This window comes from Oculina patagonica, chromosome 7 (genome assembly GCF_052425735.1).
Source record: "Oculina patagonica isolate OP01 chromosome 7, crgOcupat, whole genome shotgun sequence".
Lineage (NCBI taxonomy): Eukaryota > Metazoa > Cnidaria > Anthozoa > Scleractinia > Oculinidae > Oculina > Oculina patagonica.
In genome coordinates, this window is record NC_135764.1 from 30,507,974 (window position 1) to 30,532,285 (window position 24,312).

The 24,312-nt window shown below is 39.4% G+C and overlaps 1 protein-coding gene across 2 annotated transcripts in view; it reads right to left on the minus strand.

Annotated features, from left to right (window-relative positions):
- Nucleotides 1–1,149: 1,149 nt before the first annotated feature.
- The window catches only part of LOC144659713 (integrin alpha-8-like), a 44,136-nt gene continuing 20,973 nt past the window's right edge, over nt 1,150–24,312 (minus strand). Inside the window, exons 18-33 of one of the 2 annotated variants that reach the window (XM_078520208.1) lie at nt 24,264–24,312; nt 23,454–23,582; nt 21,740–21,822; nt 21,389–21,530; nt 20,532–20,618; nt 19,839–19,909; nt 18,594–18,677; nt 17,439–17,544; nt 16,699–16,812; nt 15,882–15,935; nt 15,357–15,428; nt 13,842–13,955; nt 13,399–13,497; nt 13,126–13,251; nt 10,904–11,017; nt 1,150–4,294 (exon numbers count right to left, since the gene is read on the minus strand). The exon at nt 24,264–24,312 is cut by the window's right edge and continues 127 nt beyond it. In XM_078520208.1, the coding sequence (XP_078376334.1) occupies nt 10,931–11,017; nt 13,126–13,251; nt 13,399–13,497; nt 13,842–13,955; nt 15,357–15,428; nt 15,882–15,935; nt 16,699–16,812; nt 17,439–17,544; nt 18,594–18,677; nt 19,839–19,909; nt 20,532–20,618; nt 21,389–21,530; nt 21,740–21,822; nt 23,454–23,582; nt 24,264–24,312 (1,417 nt within the window). In that variant the 3' untranslated portion in view covers nt 1,150–4,294; nt 10,904–10,930. The remainder of the gene's footprint in view (nt 4,295–10,903; nt 11,018–13,125; nt 13,252–13,398; nt 13,498–13,841; nt 13,956–15,356; nt 15,429–15,881; nt 15,936–16,698; nt 16,813–17,438; nt 17,545–18,593; nt 18,678–19,838; nt 19,910–20,531; nt 20,619–21,388; nt 21,531–21,739; nt 21,823–23,453; nt 23,583–24,263) is intronic. The other variant, XM_078520209.1, reaches the window with a different exon arrangement.

Consider the following 24,312-nt stretch of genomic DNA (forward strand, 5'->3'; position numbering starts at 1 on the left):
ACGTATATCGTATATATTGTTCGACGACGTGCATGCCAATGACTAATGACACGAGTAATGCTTCGCCGGAAGCGGAAGTCACATCATCAAGCATAACAACACTTTCTAAGAAGGGAAGTGTTTTTGCATCTCAACCCATAGCTCTTGATTGCTTTAATTCAATTATAAAAATATTCCAACGTGCTTCGTTGCAATATTTACTTTCGTATCGACTCCTCTACTCGTTCCCTGAATGAAATTCCAGTGTATTTTTACGGCGCGTGACATTGTGACATTTTCCGCAACAATTTTAATTTTACATTTTTATACTGAAATTTAAAAACTGATTTTTATTCGGTTCTTATACTAGATGCGCTCGACACTTTTTGGCAAAAGGACTCGCGTCATAAGTATACAATGTTTGAATAACCGGCCATATAAACCTACTTTCTAAAAACGTCGTGCCAACCATTGTATCCAAGAACAATGTAAAGAAAACAACTTCCGGTTATGCCCTTCACGTCACTTCCGCTCTCGTCAAACGCACTGTCACGCCCTAACCGCGATCATTTTGGTCAGCGCCACGCGCGTTCTCTGTCACACGAAACCTCCGTCTGGGTGCGAGATTGATATCCTCTCGTTTAGAGTAAACTAAATCCCCGTCCTTCCTACAAGGATTTTTCTCTTGATCTTGGTCACAAAAATGATTAAAGGCAGGAAGCTATATCCACACAAAATATACAGTAGATTCCAAGACCAGAAATAACTTCAAATTGTGTAAAACGCCCTGCTACGTAAATCCTGTAATTTCAATATCTCCACTAGAACACAATTGAATGATAAATTAACAGATAGTTGCATTATTTTTCTAACGTTACAATCCAAATTCAGCAAACTTTTTGATATAAAAGTCCCTTATTAATTTATCTCACATTTTTCTACGTGCCTCCACCCGCGTACCCCATACGTAATTTTTTTTCCCGCGAAATTTTCTATCCGAAATCCGGCCTGTTTTACGAGCTTTCCGCGAGCGAAAACAAGAAATTAGCGAATAGAGGAAACAAACAGAATACAGGATGAACGAACATAGTCATTGAAAAAATAGAGCTCATGTTTCGAGCGTTGTCATCTTTACTCAGTGAGAACAAATGAAAAGACAAACTCAGAACTTTAAACAGTATTTATTTGATTCATAGCAAAAATATATGGTATGATTTATTACAAAAAATTGCAATTAAATAAGCACGATTCATAAAAATAGATGTCGTTGTATTTGACATAAAAAACTAGTTTTGATAACATGTCATTTCCTACCTAAAAAGCTATTTTAGAAATTCTGCTAGAAAAAATTAATTACGGCCATTCATTATTTAATACAAATGTATAAAATGATTACATGCAATGAGCTTACAATTTCTACAAAATCGAAATGTTTCGACATACATTCTAGAAGCATATATGCATTCGTATGAATTATATATTGTATATAAAAATATTAACAATTCGTAAAAAAATGGAAATCGGGTGTTATTTTCACTCTTTTAATCATGAGCTATAGGATAAGTGGAGTTTTTTCTAAATTAAAAGCCAATATCACTAAAGTCTTTTCTTTACTACTCTGTTTTACTACTTTGGTTGTTCGATCGCAACACATGGGTAACCAGGCTTTTATTTAACCGAGAAGACCTGGATGCTAAACTAATTTGCATTTGGTGTTACGGCGAATAATAAAAGCACTGGGTAGGAAAAACTTTTACTGTTGCTAGGAGATTTGGGTTTTTGGCCAATCACTAAACCGAACAAACAATGGGTATTGTTTTTTAATTTCGTGTTGAGCTCGTAAGATCAACGAGCACTCTCAATCCCCTAGTGAGGTATGAAAAAGGCGACAAACTTGAGCCTTTCCCCACATGGACGAAGAAAGGTTTGGCAACCGGAAATGAATTTTGGTTTATTTTGGAGGTGTTCGCAACTCAACGGTGAAAAAAAATGTAAATTTCGGATAGTTTTGTGGTCGTTGTCGTTATTTTTGAAGGCTTTCGCTATGGAGTAAGCTGGAGTTGTCTTAAATTGCCTAAACAAGCAACGAGTGACTTTTTACCGGTGCAGCATGAACGGGAAAACACAGGCGTTGAACTCTATGCGTGTGTTTGTGTGGTCACAACTTACAAATATGAATATTCAAATCTATTCACTAATTGTTGTTGTGAATATTTACGCTTCGAAAAATCGGCTTTTACGACTAAGTTTTTGAAATAAAATAAATAAGAAAAGTGTCCGCATAGGGTGAGTTAGTTTTTATGCAGGTTTCTTGACGAATTTAAGCTTGTAAGAGCGCTTCTTTGTTTAATGTTTTCGACTCGTATAAATAATACAATTATTTACATGCGGCGTGCAATTTATTATCGTCGGAGAATCCACTACTGTTTCTGGAATGTAGCCGATAAAACTTTATTTTCTCCACTCACTACTTCTCAGATTATCTTAAGATTATGACAGTAAAATAAAAAAAAAGTAGTAAGAGCGGGCGAGCCCGTATTATTTCAATTTACTTCAAAGGTGATGTTAATAGTTCTTAACTCCAATTCATAGTCGCAAAATTCAACCATTTAATTAAGCAAGACTCCAACGACTTCGGGGAAACCCATGTTCACCTCATCCCACTCCCTGTGTGAATGAATGGTTTCCTATGTATAACCCCCAGGTGGGCCACCTTTACATTCCTTATAAGGAAAATGGCCACCTTTGGATCTTACGAGCTTCACACGAAAGAAGGGATTATCTTCCTACCCATGGTATTATACACATAGTCCCAAATGCAAATTAGCTTAGTGGTCCACATGTAGGTATACCTACCCCCAAAGGCATGAAATGGTGCTTTTTTTTTCGGGGAATGGCCAGGGGCACTCCAAATGCAAATTAGTTTAGCATCCAGGTCTTCTCGGTTGAATAAAAGCCTGGTTACCCATGTGTTGCGATCGAACAACCAAAGTAGTAAACAGAGTAGTAAAGAAAATACTTTATTGGTGAGATATTGGCCTTTAACTTAGAAAAAACTCCACTTATCCTATAGCTCATGTTTTAATGTTTTCACTTTACGAAAAATAACTTGTCTTAAGCTTGATAATTAAAAAATTAAAAAATTCACCCATTATAAAAGTGCATCAGAAAAGAGAAAGATAATTCGTATGTTAATGTTGGGCTTACAAGGGTGAATGATAAAAAAAATTGGTACCCAATTCGTGCGAAGTTAACACTGCACGCCACAAATCAATTCTTGTGCTCTTCGCAGTTAATCTTTCGCTTGCTTTTTTTTCGAACAAGGCGACAGAATTTCAGCTGCCTTTCCTACTTACAGAGCTTGAAGGCTGGTTTTTACTCGCGAAGGAGTCACCTGAAACGGAGCCTTATCGAAGTCGTAAGAGCGCTTACGTCCTAGTGAATCGAAAATCGGAGTCAAAAGCACGACGGAATCAAAATGTTTCTTTTTTCTTCCGATTCCGCTTATTTCTCTGTCGCTCATGATCAAGTAAAAACCAAATTGTCGGAGTCGCAAGCATAAGCAGAAGAACAGACCAATTACAATGTTAGTTTTTCTTTCTACTCGCAACTCCGACCATTTAGTTTTCACTACATCACAAGCGACGGAGTTATAAGCGGAATCGAAACTCTTCTTAAGACTCCGTCGATTTGATTTTCACTCGATCGTAACACTCTACGCTTCTGATTACGACTGCGACTCCGTCACTTAGTGAAAACCAGCCTTTAGGCCTCCATCTAGAGTTACCTACCAGAGTGAGAAAGACGGCTGAAATTTGAGTTTACAAAAGGAATGACTGCGAAGGAAAGGAAGCAAGTACAATGAAAAGAGTCCGTACCTTTTGCCACTCGAAATAGCTACAAATAATTAATTTTTGACCTCTATATTAGGCTTAGCCTATCGAAAACAAATAGTCTAAGAGGCGGACACGTCAAAGAAGCCTTTCAAGTGCGCTCAGCTGCTCTTTGATTGGCTGACAGGATCAGGAAGCCAACAGAAAGACGTCAAAAATCAATCAAAGTCAAAGGTAAGAGAACGTCACATTTCAGCAAGTTCCCGGATGAACATTCTCGTAAAATCTAGACCTAGGGTGCATGAATTTTCCCCTTCGTGAAGCAATTTTAAAAAAAACTTGGTTTTAAATTTTAAAATCTTAGTCGCTAGCCACAGAAACCAACACTTCGTCTTTTGCCTCGCCATGCTCTACTTGACGGTCAGTTCTGTAGTGTCCGGGCCAGAGATGTCCTTTATTCGTTTGCGTTTGAAAAATCCCAACTACGACAAAACGAGTAAAACAAGAATTAATTCAAGAGCTGTATATTTCAGTTAACTAATTGTACTCCATGCAATATTCTAATTACGTTAACTCAGGCGACAAAGTTTTGGTACCTTATTCTTACTAATTTTCGCGCGAAAATTCGGGAGCCAAATTTCGCGAGTATTAATTTTCGCAATTGCAAGAAAAATTAGAGCAAAAGTGTATTGCATAAAGCGATTTTGTCAGTATTTTTAATGGATCTGTCGTCAAAGACTAAGGAGCTACTGGAAATAAACAAAAGTCTGGTTCAATGTAACTACAAGGAGCTTGCAAACGGAAATTTCGGTGACTGTACTAGAAGAGGTCTTGGCCGATTTACAAGCTAAAGAAAACAGTAATCAGAGGAAGGGAACTAGTCGAAAATAAGACGGACGATATTTTCAAGGTTAGATAGTTGCAGTTTCTAAAATTGTAATCGTTTTGATATAGCACACAGTATCAATTATTGCGTTTAAATTTCGCGCAATGTTTTTTTCGCGCGTCTTAAATTTCGCGATTATTTTGAAATCGCGAAAATTAGTAAGAATAAGGAACACAAAAACTTGGTGAAGTGCTTTGAATGAGATTGTTGTCGAAGGTGGAGAGCTCAGCCTTTCTTACAGAGGCCTTCGTGTTTAAGAACTTGTCACTACTAAACATTTTTACCATGGGATAGAAAACAATTTACGGTTAGTAGGTAAAACGTCAAGGTCCCCTATAGTCCAGTCATTTTACTAAAAATAATGGGTCAACCTGCAACTTATTGCAACAGAAGAAATTCCAACGGTTTTTGACCGAGAAACTTATCGTTAATATCATATCAAAAGTCCCAGAAAATCCCGGCAGGGAAAGTCATTGAAAAATGGGTGTTTTTAGAAGCTCCGAGACACGTTTTTAGAGATGCACGGAAACGAGGCTGAATAAAGCTTTTCCAAAAAAGCGCGTGTTTATATCTTAAAAGTCAAAAATACAACAAAATTTGAAACGATATCTCAATTGGAAGGTTTTCTTATTTTAGAAATCAAGTTAATTTGTGATATTTCATTAGTACACAGCTTTAATTTTATGTCTATTTTAGTTGCTTGCCGCATGAAAAAGTCGCAACCCTAGCCTGTGTATGGAACTGAATGACATTAAGTAAAGTTGGGTTTTTTATCTGGAGCGATTTTTTATTTTTTAATCTTTTAATGAAACTAGTTGAACTGTTTAAACCTTTCTTCAAAAATAGTGATACAATTTAAGGAAGCTTAATTTTCGTGTAGAAAGAGAAATAAAAGCGTGAGTTGGCGTGAGATGGAAGTTTTTAACTCGGAGTCGTGTATGAGACTCACACCTAAGGCGGGTGAGTTCGCAGGTATAGTTTGCTGTGTTTGACGCCTGCAGAAATTTTAATCTCCATCGAACAAAATGATTTAAGGTGGCCCGCGGCTAATTCCGGGAGCGAAGGTGCTATTTTTTAAATCGAATTTTGGGCATGGAAACCTTAACTGATTTCTCTGATTTTTGGTAGTCGAAAAAACAAATGTTTAAATTTAATAAAGCTTTAAAATTTGGAACAAACAAAAACAGTGAACACGAAATATAAGCACTTTTAAATTAACCTATTTTTTAATAAAACGCGAATATTTTCTAAACGCGAAGATAGATTTTTTTCTTATTGCTGTCAATACGTTCAAATTATCCAAGAATTCATGTGAGCAAGTTTCAACGAAATCGGCTGGGTAGAAATTGCTGCACAGTTGACTGTTAGATTTTAGCTTTAAAATATTATGCTTGTGTATTTTTGCCAGTTGTTACAACAACGCTTGTGTAATGTTTTGATTGCATTGATTATTTGAAAGCTTAATACCAGCTAAAACAATGCTGAAAATTCTGAAAAGATCGGAAACTCCTAGCAAAAAGTTATAAGAAATAAAACAGAAGATGTTTACGGTGCGTAAAGTGTATTTTTTAAAATATTCATTGTTTTTCGAACTACAAAAAAACTACCGATTTTTTTTCTTTTATTTTTAAGTATGAGAAAATCCAGCATGTACACAAACGTCCTTATCTAGTTTCGTGTGTGTAGACTGGATTCAACTCGCCGAATTTAGTACGTGAAGATGGCTACCTCTCGTCTTCCATTTTGAAGCGCTTTGGAAACCCTTGTGTTCCAGTAAATTATTCAAACTTGCCGCATTCCCAAGATTTTTTAGCACCTTGAAATAAACGGGCGTTCATTTCCAGGTGCTAAATAATCTTGAGAATGCGGCATGTTTGAATAATTTACTGTTAGTTGAGGGGTTTCCAAAGCGCTTTAAATTGAAGGACGAGAGGTAGCTATCTTGAAGAGCCAAATTTGACGAGTTTCATCGAGACTTCACGCTCGAAACTAGACGAGGGCGTTTGCTTATATGTTGGATTTTTGCATACTAAAAATTAAAAGAAAAAAAAATCGGTCGATTTTTTTTAATTCGAAAAAGATTGAATTTTTCTAATTTGCAATTTTCGCACCGTAAACCACTTATGCTTCATTTGATTATAACTTTTGCGGAGAATATCCGATCGTTTCAGATTTTTCAGCAACTTTTTAGGAGGTATTGAGCTTTCAAATGACAGAAGTGATCTTAGCATTAATTAAGCATTGTTGAAATAGCTGACGAAAATATCCAATTACAATATTTTTATGCGAAAAATAAACAGTCAACTGTGCAGCAATTTCTACCCAGCCGATTTAGTTGAAACTTGCTCACATGAAACCTAGGCTTACTTAAAGTAATTGACCTTAATTAGAAAAAAATCTATCTTCGCGTTTTGAAAATATTCGCATATTTTCGAAAAAAAGGTTTTTCATAAAGTGCTTATTTCTCGTGATTGTTTATATTTTGGGCTTTAAAAGGTAAAGATTTATAAAATTTAAACATTTGTTATTACGACTACCAAAAATCAAAGAAATCGGTTACGGTTTTCATCCCCAAAATTCGATTTAAAAAATAGCACCTTCGCTCCCGGAATTAGCCGCGGGCCACCTTAAGAACTTCAATGTTCTGTGCTCCGACCAGGTAAGTGTATTCTGAGTTCTCTTCAAGAGTAGTTTTTTCTTTCAAAATGGAGAAGTTTCCCTTTGCTGACTCATAGTGTATCGCATCCAATGCACTGTTTCTAAAGCGATTCTAACGAGTTTTCTGCGGCTACAGTATTTCTTTAAGTCTTTCAACGCAGTTGAAATGCGACGTATTACATTCTGGTTTCAAAAATATTTACTAAAAAGCGAGATCACTGCATACAATGCTGCAGTGAGTTAAAATAAGAACAACGTTATCCTTTCTTCTAGTATGTTTCCGAAAGGTTTTAAACCCGAATTTTTGGGCGAAACATAGAGCGTCTATAATTCTATTGCACGTTTGACACAGTCTAATTTATATCCTGGTTATTTTTAGACCAGCAAGAGCCTAAAATGGATGAAATGTGCTGTGAAATTTGTCAAAAATAGTATCTCTCCGTCTGAAGGGAAGTGAAGGTATAAATCGCGCAAGCGCAGAGCGCAATGATATCCAAACTATTCCCGGTCAAAAGGTATAAAAGGCATGTCGCCGCACGTATTGCCACCTTAGTAACATTGGCCAAGCCAAGAAGCAAGAAATTGCAAGCTCAAGTTAACGTCGATCATTGGATCGCAGGACTGAAAAATTCTTTAGCTTTAAAACTGACTGTTTCTACTGTGGTAACAAAATTGATTTTGAGAAGCAAAAGAGAAAGCCAGGAGAGGTGTTCCGTGTGACAACCCTCGAGACAAGAGAGACTGTGCTAGACACATGTTCTGAAATGGGGATTCTTGGGCTGAAGTGGTACAGGCGAGAATTTTAAATGTCTATGATTTGCCGGCCGCCGGTGCTGTTTACCATCAGCCATGCAGCGTCAACTTCAGGACCGAAAAACAAATGCCAAAAGTAATCAGTGCGTCAAATCAGCTGGATAGTAAGAAAAGAAAAAACGAAGCTTTTATCAAAGTGGAGAACTTTCATAATTACTCTCATGGATCTAATGGAGGAATATCTTGGTGACTCAGCTACTGCCGCATATAGCCACACCCATATGAAGGCAAGACTTCAGGAACACTTTGGCGATCAGATTATTATAACCGAGATCAACGAAAGCCAAATGTTGTAACATTTAGTACTGTATCAGCTATTCTGCACGAATTTCACTCACAGCAAAAGAAAGTTGATCTGGTTTCGGAAAAATTAAGTATTATCAGAACTCGGCTGCCTCAAGGTTGATTAAGAATGACATCAAATTGCTTAAAACATCTAACGAAGTCTTCCCTTCGATCGAAACAGAAGCTGAGGAAAACGTTGACTTCCTTCCAGCCACGTTAAAGATGTTTTTGAAGGGTATTCTGGTTGGTTAAGATAACGTGAAGTTAGCATCAATTGGACAGGCTATTGTTCAGACGGCGCGACCTAGAGTAATTCTTGCGCCTTTACACTGAGTTTGTTTAGCAGTGCAGCTTCATCACAACTTCGCATCGAGATTTCTAATAGACACCCTTCTTCGCAACGGCTTCTTTTCTTCGTACCAAGAGGTACAGCTGTTTATTCAAAATGCTGCATTGAAACAGGGAACTGATAAGCCCGATTATGACGGAGAGTTTGCTCAGTACATAGCTGACAATGTGGACCATAATCTGCGAACCCTTGACGGTAACGACACCTTTCATGGCATGGGCATGATTCGTATCATCACTCCTGGCACAAACCGAAAAAGAAGTGTCCTCAAGACATCTCAGCAGCTAGAACCGTTGGAAATAAAGGAAATAAAGTACAATGACGTAGTTGTTGCAAGAGAAGTAGATCCCACAGCGAATTTGGACATACTTTGGAAGAGGTTTCTGCCGTTTAGCACCACACGCCCAGCATGGGCTGGAATGATGCAAGCTGTCCACCGGGGTAGCCATCAGGGGAAGTCATCAATAACACTTCTACTGATGATCGACCTGAACCCAAGTGAAGTCACATGTATTTCCTCCACTCTGAAAACATGCGCGGCGCCACAACATCGCTAACCCCATCAAGATTTCGATGATAGCGATGATGACGTTGATTGACACAAGAGCTGGAAGAAACTGTGAAATTCGTTTTCAATTCACAAACGATGTTCTTTTAGAATATTTCACCATTGTGAAAGATATATTTATTTGTTGGCTTGCTTGCAAATTTTTGTGCGATCCATAAAAGGATAATAAACTATCGCAACTACCATTTTTGGTGTAGACCGATTCGCTTCACAATTGAAAATTTAAATATAATGAGATTTATTTTGCTTACTGAATATTTTTTGATTAATTTTTCCTCCGGATGAAAGTTTTCAAGCATATTTAAAGTATATTTCATGGTTTTTGGATGAAATAAATGAAATTCTGGCCATAAACAAGCATAATAACAGAACTTCTGTTTTTGAGCCTCGTTTTCATGTTACGCAAAAGCACGACTTAGAATCCGTTAAATTTTCGAGATTTTCCCATGCATGGATCCTTTGGGACTTTTAGTATGTTGATCTAGAGACTTAGGGACCGTTCATTTTTTATGGGGTAGGGGGGGCTGGTGGGATTTGATAGATAGTCACTGTTATTTATAATGGCCCCCCCTTCTTCATCGAAAATTTTTGCCTGGCCCCCCCTCGAAATCAAATTTTTTTTCGATGACCCCCCCCCCCAAAAAAAAAAACAATAATCAAGTGAAATTAAAATATATCGAGCCTTGTGAATAAAGAATTTATTAGTGTACAAAAAACACATCGCAAATAGCTGGCATTGCCTCAACTGTTTATTGTGGATGTCGTCTGTTAGTATGGGTTGTCTGCACTTGTAACCAATAAGCTGTTGGGTTGAGTTAATGGCATTTGGTACATAACAAAGTAGGGGGGTTCGGGGGCATGCTCCCCCGGAAAAAATTGAATTTTGAGAACCTCAGGAATGTTATTTTGGGCATTCTGGCAAATTTTTTTACTCTTACAGAAGCCTCTTTACAACACTTAAAAGTACAATTTTATTTAGTGACCCCCCCTTACAGACCATAGTTTTTTGGCTGGGCCCCCCTTTAAAGCCAAATTTTTTCGGATGGCCCCCCCCTCAAATCCCACCAGCCCCCCCTATCTCATAAAAAATGAACCGTCCCTTATTCGAAATGATTTGCGGTCAGAAAGCTTCTGTTGCAATTAGTTGCAGGTCCAACCACAAAATGACTGGACTACTATTCTTTGGGAGGGCATTATGGAGCGAGTCAGACCAACGTGCAAACTTGAGAAATATGAACTTGGGTAGACCCATGTTTTATCCAAGACATGTCAATAGAGTCTTGAAATCTTCGATCGTAAAAACGCCATTACACTTTGTAAAATGAGTATCGTATAAAGAAACGTATAAAGCGCTCTTTCTGCTTTCCGTGACGACCCAAAGGGCGGAGAAAAAGAAGGTATACAGGTGGGCTATAAGCTTTAGCATGCCACGTTTGTCACCGAAACTACTGAGCTACAAGTATGTTTACGTTTTGTGAAAAACACAATCACCACAAGTCGAGCTAACTACTGTCACGATAAGAACGCGTTACATTTTATCCTTGTTCTTCAGTTACGCGTCACGCGCGGTTAGTTTGAGTCATTGGGACGCTTTCCTCCATCGGACCCGAGATATCTTTCACGCGTTTTCTTTTGAAAAATCCAAGCTGAAGAAAAAGGCAAAAATCAATCACAACCTGATCAACGAAAGGTCACGTCCGTGATGTAACGAATGAAGTGACAACGAGGCGAAGTAGATAAGAACTGTTGATGTAGATGCAATCCATGACAGTGTAAGAGATGATTTTACGATGTACGGGTTAAATGGCCGCGTATAGTGGAGACGTGATGGTTACGCCAGGTATGTAGCTTAGATCCAGTTCACACTAGCAGCCTGATTTAGCTTTCCGTTTACATGAACCCTTCACCGCTGATAAACACTGTTTACACTAGTGTGCCCTTCAACCCTCCACTGCTGATAAGCTCCGTTTACACTAGCAAGGCTAGTGAAGTGTCGAATTAAGATTTTTCTAATGGCATGTGATAAATCTTTCTGTTTACACGTTGATAGACTCTTTTTACACTAAGAGCATTAGTCTAGCATAATTTAAGGACGTTCGCGCTTATTGTTTATGCGCATCCCTACTGCGCACGTAATTCATGTCGCAACGCCATGCCACGCCATACATTGAGCGCGCGGGCTGAGTAAAATTTCTAAGAACATATAGGTTGGGTTGCCGTTCCGCTCGCTACGCTTGCAATTTACTCTCTTAAATGGTCGGTGACCCCTACTTTTTTCTTAATGGACTACTTTTGTTAATTGATATATACGTTTTGTGAGAAAATAAAAAAAATCTATCGAGTGAAAGTTTGATTTTTTTGTCACATTGACGGTTTGAATTCCACTTTTTGAGCTCTCCTTTTTGCCGTACGACAGTTTAGAATTCATTTTATCAGGGTTAAATTTTACAAAAAAGATGGCAAAACTAAGAATTATTAACGCAACAGACGCACTTCTACAAAATGTGATTAAGATCGTTAGCCTCCGTTTACTCATCTTCGATATTTTTAACAATAAACCCTGCAAACCATGCTGAGTTAGCGTGCGCCAATTTTCCAAAATTAGGGTAGTTTTCCACACGCTTTTTCTCTGAAACGAAGTCGGTGACCCCCACTTTTTTTTTTGCATTTCCGACATAAGTAACCCATTATCTGACCGCAGCAAAAAAATTAAAGAAATCTATCGAGTAGAAAATTTTTGCGCGAACGTCCTTAAGTTTTAATGCACCGCTGACACCCCTACCTACTGCAGCTTAGTTAATTTACTCGCATTTACAGTTTCAGTTTTACAAGCACCACGTTACATACAACAAGTATCGACAGTCAACTACGTTGTTTGTCTTTATGACGTGCGTTTTGTGTTTGTTTTGAATAAATGTATAAATGAACGATGAGAACGTCAGTGAGGTCATTACATATTAGCAAAATATGAAGTAAACAAAATTTATAGCTGGTTTGGCAATGACGCAATCTCTTTTTATTTGGTTTTAAAGAAATTTAAATTTAAACATATTAATTAATAGGGATTGCAGAATCCGTCTAATGAAAAAACTGTAAAATTTTGAGGGCAGCTGGTGGCTCACGAAGAACGTAATGGTGAACAAACATTTCGCTAATAAGAGAACTTTTTTCTGTCGCGTCATTGGTCACGTGGTACATTTTGCCAGACAATCGTCACGTGATAATTCTCAGTAGACAATGACAACGACAGAGTACGTGTTCCATACCAACGAATGAAAATTTTATTCCACCAATCAACGAAACGAAAGACGGTTGAAAAACGTAAAGCAATGCTAAATTTCGGGAGAAACACGTTCCTTCAAGGTTTAAACTTAAAACTAAAGAGATGGTCAGCCTCTCCCTCGATTGTTCTTCCTACTTCACTTTGCTATCAGACTTCAAAATTTTGTAATTAGCAAAATCTTATGGCATCTTTCACTCACCCTTCCTTCAGGGGACATGAGCTGTTTCAGCAATTCATCGTTAAGATTCAGAGAATTTATGACTTTTATTAACCAATCAAATCATCGTACGAGCACTCCCGAGCATGACGGCATAGCAAAACAGCCTGTTGCTAAGCAACGCATTACGAAACACGCAGACTCAGAAAATGCCGAGGTGGAATAGCAATGTTTCCCCGAACGTGTTACTAACAACAGGAAGGGATAACTGTTGTATCCTTACTTTGTTCACTGCTGCTGTAAAGTATTCTTACCTTCCACAGGACAGCTGCCGCACCTCCTAACAGTAGAACGCCACCAAGAACAGACAAGAAGATCACCCACCAAGGAGTCTTTTTCTTTTGAGCTTCTGTTTGTGCAGGCTTGGCGGTCGTTATAACCTGTGACAAAAAAAAATGGCATAGGCTTTTAGTCCCGAACCTGCAATATTGAATTTTCTTGCTGCAGTTTTCTCACGACTGGACCTTACTTAACTCTATGACTACAGCAGTTTTACTGTATCGTGTATCCTAAAGTCTTGTGCCTACCGTTGTTTTATCATTGCTCTCGTCGGGCTGTGTGATTTCACTGGGAACTTTAATCTTGGCACTCGTCACCAGGTCCACAGCTTCAGGTGGGTCAAGTTCCTGACAAAAAAATTCCACCGGCAAAAGAATCAGTGAAATTATCACTAAATTTAAGACAAACTGTGGGTAATTTGTCCTGTTTTTCCTGTTTTTAAAATCTTCGACCATCACAGCGTCCCAATCAGCCGCAATAACAACAAATGTGGGTAGCTCCAGTGATTTCCAGTGCAGCTGTCACGCAATCAACAATAGTTTCCTAAGCAACTGACACGCAATCAATCCAAACATCCTTTCTGGCAATTCCCTTAGTTGATGATTTTCTATTTTCTCATCACCGGTCTACTTGACAATGTATTGATTTTGTAACGAGAAATTAGCCTTTGATCAAACTTGTGAAGACAAACCTTGAGAAGTGTGTTATCCCACAGTCGAAATGTTAGCTTGATGTCCACTTTGTCATTAGTCTTCAACTGTCCAAGGCTACAAGAAAACTGGTTGCAGCTCGCCGTACGACAGTCCTGCAGAAAAACCCTCTTATTAATTAATCGAGTTCCATATCTAAACTGTAAATAAAATACAGACCGAGTTTCGTTTACGTCATTAAATAACGGCAGGAAAAAACATTTGAAATCGAGGGCGCGGGAAGGGCGCACAACTAGAGAATAGTATACTGTCCCTAAAATTGATGCTTATAACATCTGATAGATATAACAGCCATTATGGGCTAAGAACATACATTGTAAGGCAAAAAATATATATATAATGCGGGGTGATAGCCCTAAGGGCCGGACCATTTAATTTTTGACCGGGGAAAGGGGGGAAGGGGGGCGAAGGGGGGAATTTCTTCTGAGTAAGATTTTTTTCAGCATTGGTATTTGCAATTTGTTTTACCAGCATAACCCTCTGCAAGATTTGTTTTTGCATCATCCATGTTTAGCAGGAGGGCTTGATTTTTTTCCCGTGCTTAATTGAGCAGGATTTCTCTCTCCTACTTTTCTTGTGCAAGAATTTTTTCGTTATTGCCCAACCCCATCGCCTCCGTTCCTAACAAGCAGTTTGAGTAAGACCATGTAACGCAGAAGGTCATATAGAGAAGTTTTCAATTGAGTGTCGTAAAACCAAAACCAAAGTAATTACTCTGGCCAATTACAAAGGACACGGACAATCCAGTGAACCAATCAAAACTCCAAGCAAATACATGTAGCTGGCACGAAGCGCGGGAAAACGTGCGCGAGCGAGTCACGATTGGTTTTGGTTTTACTCCTGATTGGTTAAGAAAGTGGCGCGAGATTTTCAAACCAATCAGTAAGCGTAGCAATGCAAAACCAAAGCAAACGCAATTAACTTTCGACACTAAAGTGAAAACCGCTCTATAGAGAAGTTTGGTCATTCTTCTGAATTCTTAGATGTTTAGATTTAGATTTCAGCAAAAAGTCCTGTTCTCCTAAAACAATGTTTATAAGAGCTGTCACCCGGCAAAAAACGTACCTCCCCTTGAGAAATGAAAAATACATATTTTTAAAGGGACTACTGTATGTCATGGTTTTCAGCTAACTTCTGTAAATTTAGGCATGGGAAAAGACCATCAAATTCGTTAAAATATAAAAAAACCTCTTAAAACAGTGAAAAAACAATTCAATAAGATGGCACGGATAGCCAAAAGTAACGAAGATTGAAACGGATTGCAATATGGGTTTTTGAAATATTTTTGGGCTGAACAGTTTTCAAGTTAATCTTGTTCCCTTGTAACTTTAAATTATAACGCCTTTTAGACACATTTGGTTGCAATGAAGCTATGGTTTTGTCATTTAGATCCATAGAAGTAATTTCTTCGCGAACATTAAGTTTCATAGCGAGTATTTGGCAATACTTAATAAAATAAACTTAACTCAGCGACCACGTACAGACCACATACTTACCAGCAACTTGTTTTCGGTGTCACGCCGTTTGCGAGACTGTTGATTGTCCGTTTGAGATGAGTCATTTGATGCCTGATTTGAAAAAATAATAACGAAAATGTAAAAAAGACGGTAACGTTAGGGAAAAGATTGATAAACGTCGCTGTTTGTATTTAACAAATGATTGGTATAATTGTATTTTCAAAACTGTTAAACTGTTAAACTCGAAACTGTTTTACAATGGGTAGTCACAAAGTGCGAGGCAGCGAGGCGTGCGATCCATTTCGGTTAGCCTAAATAACACTTCTGTTAGCCTACAGTTAGCTTAGGTAGCTTGCGGTTAGCCTTTTTATTTGGAGTAGAGATACGACATTGCCATTGAATGTTTTCATCTAGGGATAAATTTCAATTTTATGAATGCTTTCATCTAGGGATATATTTTAAAGACTAAAAGCGACAAGAAAAGCAATTCAAACGTCCCATAATCCTTGATAATTTTCACGTCTGAGAGGGTTTGATAATGTTCTTATTTGATTCTTGTCTTACCTTAATATCTAGAGGGTTGACCTTGGCATTACAGCTCCCTGAGGCGCCCTCAAGCTGAAAACAAATCACAAGGAAATTAAAATACCATACTTCCCTCATTTAAGGGAAGCCTCGAGCCATGCGGCCCATACTGCCGGGCCGGAGCTTAACACGGTTTCGGTAGCAGGAATAAATTCTACTTCCCCCTGAATAAGATGCTAGTCCATCGCAGGGTACCCCCCAGCATTATGTCGCAGGTATCCATTAATACACCTGGGTGGAGACTGGAGAGAGGCACTATGAGAGTAAAGTGCCTTGCCCAAGAACACAACACAGTTAACCAGGACAGGGCTCGAGCCCCGACCGCTCGAACCGGAGTCCGGCACACTAACCATAAGGCCACCGCGCCCCTCACTCTGCCCTAACTTAACAACCCCCTTGTTCTTTTACGGTAAGTTTTAATCTTATTGGTGTTTCTCTACCTTTCTTCTCTTCTTTTGTTCGATTTGAAAGTAATTTTGTACAGTTACATCGAACTGTATGTCATTAGGGCCGATTTACACGGCACGACGTTCTCGTATGCAACAAACTTACAGGCTTACGACATGACTTAGGACCATTTACACAAGCGCGCGTCTGTCATAAGGATGTGGTAGGTTGATTTACACGACACGATTCGTGTTGTAGTCATGGCGTAAGCGTGTCACATGCAATAATCGTAGACAATATCGTACCGTCGCGATGTACAGCGTCACATAAGAATGCGTGACACAAGATAACGTCACCTAAGATTGCGTGACAAGAACATGTGTGGTACGCATAGCTTTTTGTTACTTACTTCAACGAGCAGAAGATAGAGGAGGTAGCTTTTTGGCTTAGATGATTGATACAGGGCAGGAAAGGTCACTGTCACTACCGAGCCGTCAACAGCACTTGGACCCTTGTTACGGATCTGAAAAATATATAGATAACATTAAACCGTTCTGTAAAGAATTCCATATTCCACAAATTCTATGAGTTGCTGATTCAGAAGACCAATGACTGCCATAAAACCAAACCCAAGCTAACCATTCTGGCCAATCACAAAAAACCCAAGTGTTGAAATGAGCGAGTCAGAGCTCGAAAAAAAACACGACACCGGGGAATGCGCGGGAAACGCGGTACTCGTTCCAAGCGCGGTAAAACATATGCACTGGTTCCTAGCGCGGGAAAACATACGCACTGGTTCCAAGCGCGGGAAAACGTATGCACTGGTTCCTAGCGCGGGAAAACATATGCACTGGTTCCAAGCGCGGGAAAACGTATGCACTGGTTCCAAGCGCGGGAAAACGTATGCACTATGACCAAGCGCGGGGAACCAATGCAAACGATGCCAACCACGAAAAACGTGCACTAATCTCAAGCGTGGAAACTAGCTTTAATTCTGCTTCTAATTGGCTATAAGAAAATATGTTTATACCGATTGTTCTTAGCAGGTCGCAAGAGGTTCATGAAACCCAAACAAACGCATACAATTACTTTCGACAGATCATGGAGGACTACTTTACACGCTGCAAGCAAATTATTAATTGTACTTACAGAGAGTGTCTGAATCACTTCTGGTCCAATGGAGTCCAAGGATTCTGTCACTTCTTCATAGTCTCTCTCTGGCCCTTTATACACAACTTGTCCGTGTTTTGAGATGCTACAGAAAAGAGACGTCGTTAACACTTCTGGCACTAAAACCACTATAATTTTCTCCTTACGCCATACCATACATTTGTACTAGAACTCTTGGGAGAATTTTGCGTTGCACCAAGAATTGTTTCTCTTTTCTCTTTTCCCGTGTTTTTTTTTTTTTCGGGGGGGCGGGCCTGGGTGGGGGGGGGGGGGGGCTATTTATGCTTTTTACAACTTTCAGCCTTATTGCTTATACCCAGGATTATTCTTTGCAGATTTTTTGTACACAAAATGCAGATTTTAGTCCATAGTCATCGGCGCTTTTTTGCCAGGTTTGCCCCGACAGTTCACTGACACCCAGGGTTCGTACTCTTTGAGCTTTGGAAATTCCATGACTTTCCATGACCTTTTCCATGACTTTTCAAAGTTTTCCATGACCTAAATTTGACCATTTTTCTAAGAAATTTTCAAACATTATCTTGATTTCGGGTACGTTTTACCCCTTTCTTCACAAAAAAATAATTTGCGTAATTTATTTTAAACAATCAATACAATTTTCCATGACTTTTCATGACCCACACTTAAATTCCATGCCCTTCCAGGCCTACAAAATGAAATTCTAAAATTCCCTGACTTTCCAGGTTTGCCATGAACTGTACGAACCCTGACACCCATTTATACACCTGGATGGGGACAGGTACCGTAAGAGAAAAGTGTCTATGTCTTCAGCCAGTGCTTGAAGTCACGGCAGGGCTCGAGACTAACAGTAGCCAACTAGCCAAAGGCTACTGAAATTTAGGTTTTGGCTACCAGGTTTAGCATTCCTACTAGCCATTTGGCTAGTGAAAAACTCGGAAAAGTCAACTGTTTTTGATAGAAATCAATATACCTGACTAGTGAAAAATTATTTTTGGCTAGTAAAATCTGACATGTCACTAGCCAGTAAACGTTAGTCTCAAGCCCTGAAGTGGATTTCTTCCGGATTCCACCTCACTGACCATTAAGCTAACAAGCAACGAAAAGTACACCAAGAATTTATGACGTGTACACTTTGTATAATAAACAATAACATACCCTTTAATTTCAACATCCGCTTCAAACTTGACACCCACAGAAAAGACTTTCTTGTTGTCCTTGCCGTAGGCATCCTTATCTTGGCTACAGATAAAAAAAAATCAACCCTAATAAGTACAAGCTCGAAGTATAAATTCTCCTAACATAGTTACTTAATGTCACAGTTCCTATGCAAATTCGCTTTGGACATTTATAAAGTAAAATAACACAATAACCACACAGTATATGGCATTAAGGGGGGATCACCGCTCCGCAATCGGCGTGACAAGCGAACTTCCATTGCGTTACCAAACGGTAAAACCTGCGCTGGATCGGACAAGTTGGCAGGGCCATAAGCTTACGCGTCCTATAAGCCTAACTCTAAACGGCACTACGAGCTGACCTCCGGTCAGCAACGTGCTAGAGTATAGACAATTGTGACTTCACGAGCCTTACTTATCTCCCCAGCACTACGAGCCGACTCCGCCGGCACGTGCTGGATCGGATCAGACAAGAAAAGGCATAAAGAGCGTAAAATAAGTTTACTAAACGAAGCTTGGGGAAGTCGCTGCGAGACTTAACCGAAGGCGTGATACGCAGTGGTGAACCCCAATTTATTATTGATAACAATAAACAAACCTCCAAAGGGAGGGAGGGTGGGAATTACAAATTTTTAGACGAACTAAAGTTGCAGTAGCGATATTGCTAGCGAATGATGCTAAAGTTCAAACCTTACACTATTTATAGCCAGACAGCTGTCTGAGTTTTGCCCAATGGCGAAATGTGTACTATAGACAACAAGAACTGCTTGCAGCATAGATCGAGACATGAATAGAGGTATTATTAAAACCAGCCATACAAAATGCGTAATATAAAAATACTAGACGATATTGCAACATGTACACTGTAAGAGTCCATTATAACCATTGTCTTGTTGAGACAAGAAAAGGTCTAAAGATCTGTTGCGTTACATTTCACTAGAACATAAATAGAAAACCCACTAGGGGCCTCGGGAGCGTCACGCTCCATTAACTGCGCTTTAAACGATTCTCTTTAAAGCTTTATTTACGAAAACCTTGATGCCAGTTCTGAGAAATTACTTTTGCATCAAGAAAACATTCTAACTTTCAACAGGTTTTATTTGACGCACTGAACGAAACAATTTTTAACAATAAAGTTTTTCAATAGTTATGCATTAGGTTCAAAGAATAATATTTTTCGAATGAAAAAGACAAAATATTTTACATATTCAAACGAAATAGGCACCTTGACGCTAATACTTCCATCGTGAAACTTTTTTTCACGGATCCGGGTGAAAACTTGATTCCAAATTTTATCTACAGGTAGGCAAAAGACACATTATTTTTAGAATTACTTATTCAGATAAATCAACTAGAATATTGTAAGATAGAGCAGTTTTCAATTGAGTGTCGTAAAACCAAAACCAAAGTAATTACTCTGGCCAATCACAAAGGACACAGACAATCCAGTGAACCAATCAAAACTCGAAGCAAATACATGTAGCTGGCACGAAGCGCGGGAAAACGTGCGCGAGCTAGTCACGATTGGTTTTGGTTTTACTCCTGATTGGCTGAGAAAGTGGCGCGAGATTTTTAAGCCAATCACTAAGCGTAGTAATGCCAAACCAAAGCAAACGCAATTTACTTTCGACACTCAAGTGAAAACCGCTCTAATTTTTTTTGTTACTTTGTGAAGCGCTCTTGACAAGTGATAGAAATAGCGCTATATAAATAAAGTACTTTTTTTATAACTAAAAGCCTTTATTGTATACAGTGAGTCCCGTTGGAGACTACCCATTCACATGACGTCACAAAAACGACATGTTTCTTAGCGACACCGCTTTTGGAATTCGCCGGCTCAGTCTATTCCTAGTCTCCACAAAATGCTCTCAACTTCCCGACTGATTCCGACTGTACAAATACTAGTGAAATCACTTACACTGGATTTTCCTGAGAGAGGATTTCCCACGTTGCATGTTAGCGTCGCTGTACCATTGTCTGGCTCACTCCTCTCGCATTCTACAGGCTGAAGTACGGGAACATAGGTTAGAAAATACAGGTGGATCAAAACTAAAAAATTCGTTTATTTTGCAATGGATTAAGATTTACGAGTCGAGTCTGCTAGCGTTGGACGAAGTTTTAAAGTCTTTAAAGGATTTCGAGGGTATTCATTTTGAGGGTATTCAATTTAAGAACAACTCCAGATATTTTCACAAGGCTCTTTAAAATACTGCAAGTCACTAAAACATGCAACCAGCGTCAAGCGTGGTAAAATTTAAAACTGGTAGCAAACGCAGAAAAATGTATAACCAGTGGTATACGCGGGAAAATATGTTACAGGTAGTACACGCGGCAAAACGTTTAACCGGTGGTAAGCACAGGAAAGCGTGTTACACGTGGTACACGCGAAAAACGTGTAACAGATGGTTAAAGCAGGAAAACATGTAATAGGTGGCAAGCGTGGGAAAACGTGGTACACGTATTACACACAGAAAACATGTAATCGATGGTAAGCCCGGGAAAAGTGGCAGTGGCAAGCGCGGGAAACGAGTGACCGAAAGCAAGCGCGGGTAAACGTGTTACACGCAGTACACGCCGGAAAAGTGTAAAGTAAGCACGGGAAACCATGCAACAGGTGGTAAACGCGGGAAAACAAGTAACCAGCGGCTGGAACAAAAAAAGGTTTTGATCAAAGTTTACACTGAACCAATAACAGCGCTCGAAGTCAATCGATGATTACTGTATTGTGAATGCAGTATAATGCCGGGTGCACAGGCTAAAACAGTTTTCTGTTACCTGGATAGGACCAATGTAGTCCAGGTCAGCAGGGTGCTTTAAGGTGATCCGGGAATAGTAAGCAGAGTCTTCTACTTTATTTGTGACATTCAGCATCACAGTGAAATCCTTCACAACACCAATTCTTACTTCTTTGAGGTCACTGTAAAAAAAAAAAACGAATTAACACGACGGATAACCAATCAGATCAACGGAGTCAGGGAAGTGGAGGAATATGCTGTTTTTGAGACCAGGTTGACTGTACAAGCTGTAAATGCAAACTGTAAGCTGTAAGCTGTAAACTAATATTTGCGAGCTTGTAAGTAGCCACTGCCCATAATAAGATTGCAGTTTACACTAAAATGGTCTTACCCAGGTGAATAAAGCATGTAGCCATCAACTGCCAAATCTGGAACACACGCTAACTCATTCTTGCACTTCTTCTTAAAAGCGACCTGTAGAAGAGAGATTTGTCACACATTGATAAGGGGTAAAGCCAGAGTAGTTAATACTGCTTGAGACTTATGCCTGAATTTTTGTTAGAAAGACATTTGTGAATTAAAACTTTCTCTTGATCTTCAGATACTTTCTTTAAGTTGAAGGGGACATCGTGTGGTATCTTTGATTGGACATTGCTGGGTTTTGAATTTTCACGTGTTAATAGCAACAAGTCAGTCAGATTGGGAGCATGGAACATGGCGCAGTGGTAAGAGCGCTCGCCCCCCCCCCCCCCCCACACCAATGTGGCTCGGGTTCAAATGCCGGACCCGGCGTCATAAATGATGTGAGTCGAGTTTGTTGTTAATTGGTTCTCGTCCTTAAACTTGATTCGAGGGTTTTTCTTCCTCCACAAGAACCAGCATTTCAAATTCCAATTCGATCGGGAATACGCGGCCCCACAAGCTTCTAACTTAAACCCAACCGTGTCTAAATAAAGGTTATTTTTCTAAAGACTAACATTACACGAATCTCTGAAGAGCTACGTTATCAGTATCAAATGGAAGTAAAGGCCTAGCAAAACGACAAAAAACATGTTTTCAGAAACACTCGTAGCGCGCGTATGTTTTCCCCAATGTTTAATGATAATGATAATGAATTTATATAGCGCATTTTTCATATATATATGTTCAAATGCACTGTACACAAACTGTAATTTACTACACAAGGCCAGACCACAACACCGGGAGCTTCGTGCCCTACTCTTTGCGAATAGGGTGTGGGTTCTTTAACGTCCCCTGTGATAAGACTGAAGATACAGGAGACGGGACCCACGGTTTATCGTCCTTTTCCGAGAAGACTAGAATGTCTAACCATTTGCAGATGTAATTACAAAGGCAGCACATTCTCCTCAGTTATTTTAAGACCCTGAGTGTTGGTCCGGTCTGGGGTTCGAACCCACGACCTCCCGCACAGCAGTCCGGTGCTCTACCAACTGAGCTAACCAGGCGCATTGTTTTCAGCATCAGTTTTTGTCTTCACGAAGCAAAATTTGCTTCTGCTACACGGCAGAAACATTCCGTGTTTCCGCGCAGCATGGAAACATGGCAAAACGACAAAACAATTATGGAAACATGACAAAACGAGGAAACAATTATGGAAACATGTTTCCTCGTTTAGTAAATAATAAAGATGGTGAATTTTAAGCTCGGTGATAAATAAAGAAGATGGATAATTGTTCAACATGACACGAGCATGGGACAGAAAAAATCTGAGTCCCCGACGGGAATCGAACACATGGCCTCCCAGATACCGTTTGGGCGCTCTAACCAACTGAGCTACGAGAGACTCGTTGTGAGCTGGGCCATTTACTAGGTTGATATGTGACACGCGTCCTGCATACTGCTAGGATGAGCAATGCTCAGTTGGTTAGAGCGCCCAATCGGTATCTGGGAGGCCATGGGTTCGATTCCCGTCAGGGTTCTTTGTCCCATGCTCGTTTCAATGGTGAACAATGCATCTTCATCACGTTTCCGCATTTTGTCAGGTCTTAAGACTTGAGCACGGAACGCCAAGAGTTGCACAAGGCTACATCTTCCTCTAAGGGACACTTTTCAGAGGTTTTTTAAAATATTCACACAAGACTTACCGTGGACCTGTAGGAGTTTGGACGGTAATCATTAAGAACTGGGCATAGACCAGTACAACCAGTTTGCGGTAAGGAGACAGTTAGATCAAAGGTTAGGAGCGAACCAACATCTGCAACTTCATCTTTTTTCTGCAAGAAAAAATGTACAATTCAAAAAAAAAGTTTACTGCAATAAGTCAACTTGCATATCTTTTTCCAAATAGATATTCACTTGATGATAAAATTTTGACAAAACACTATAAGCATGTCTAAATAATTTATTATTCAAATACAGTCGAAGCTCTCATGGTGTGTTTAACGGACACTCTCGTAAGCGGACAGCTCTACTTACGGCCGCCTTGTTTGAAACTCCGTTTTACGCTCCCATACAAACTCTGTATTTTTACATTCTCGTAAGCGGGGAATGCCTGGGTTGGCAGTTCTGGTGTGAGGTTAAACTCAACTTTATGTAGACTACGAACGGTTCGTCTTTTTTCCATTCTCGTTCCCATACCCCTTTTCGCTTTTCTTAGCTAGCGGGGCCTCGGCACAAGAAACGAAGAGCTCTGGGGACACAGGATTTTTTTAATGGCTGTTTGAAAACAAAGAAATCTTGAACGGCCACGAAGCAAAGCCATTTCTGACAACTTAACTGCATAAGGGTTCAAACTGCGTCAGTTAAAAATACTGTAAAGAGTTGTGGCCGCCGAATGAAATTTATCTATCAGAACTTTTTGGGCGAATGATGTTTTGAAAAATCCGGGTCTACACACTGCACTGAAATCGGCTGTCATGTTTATGAGAAACGTTAATTTTAGAACATCGTTATACCAACAAGTAGACTGTCACTGGCTTTAGGTCGTCATATATTCTCTTTTTT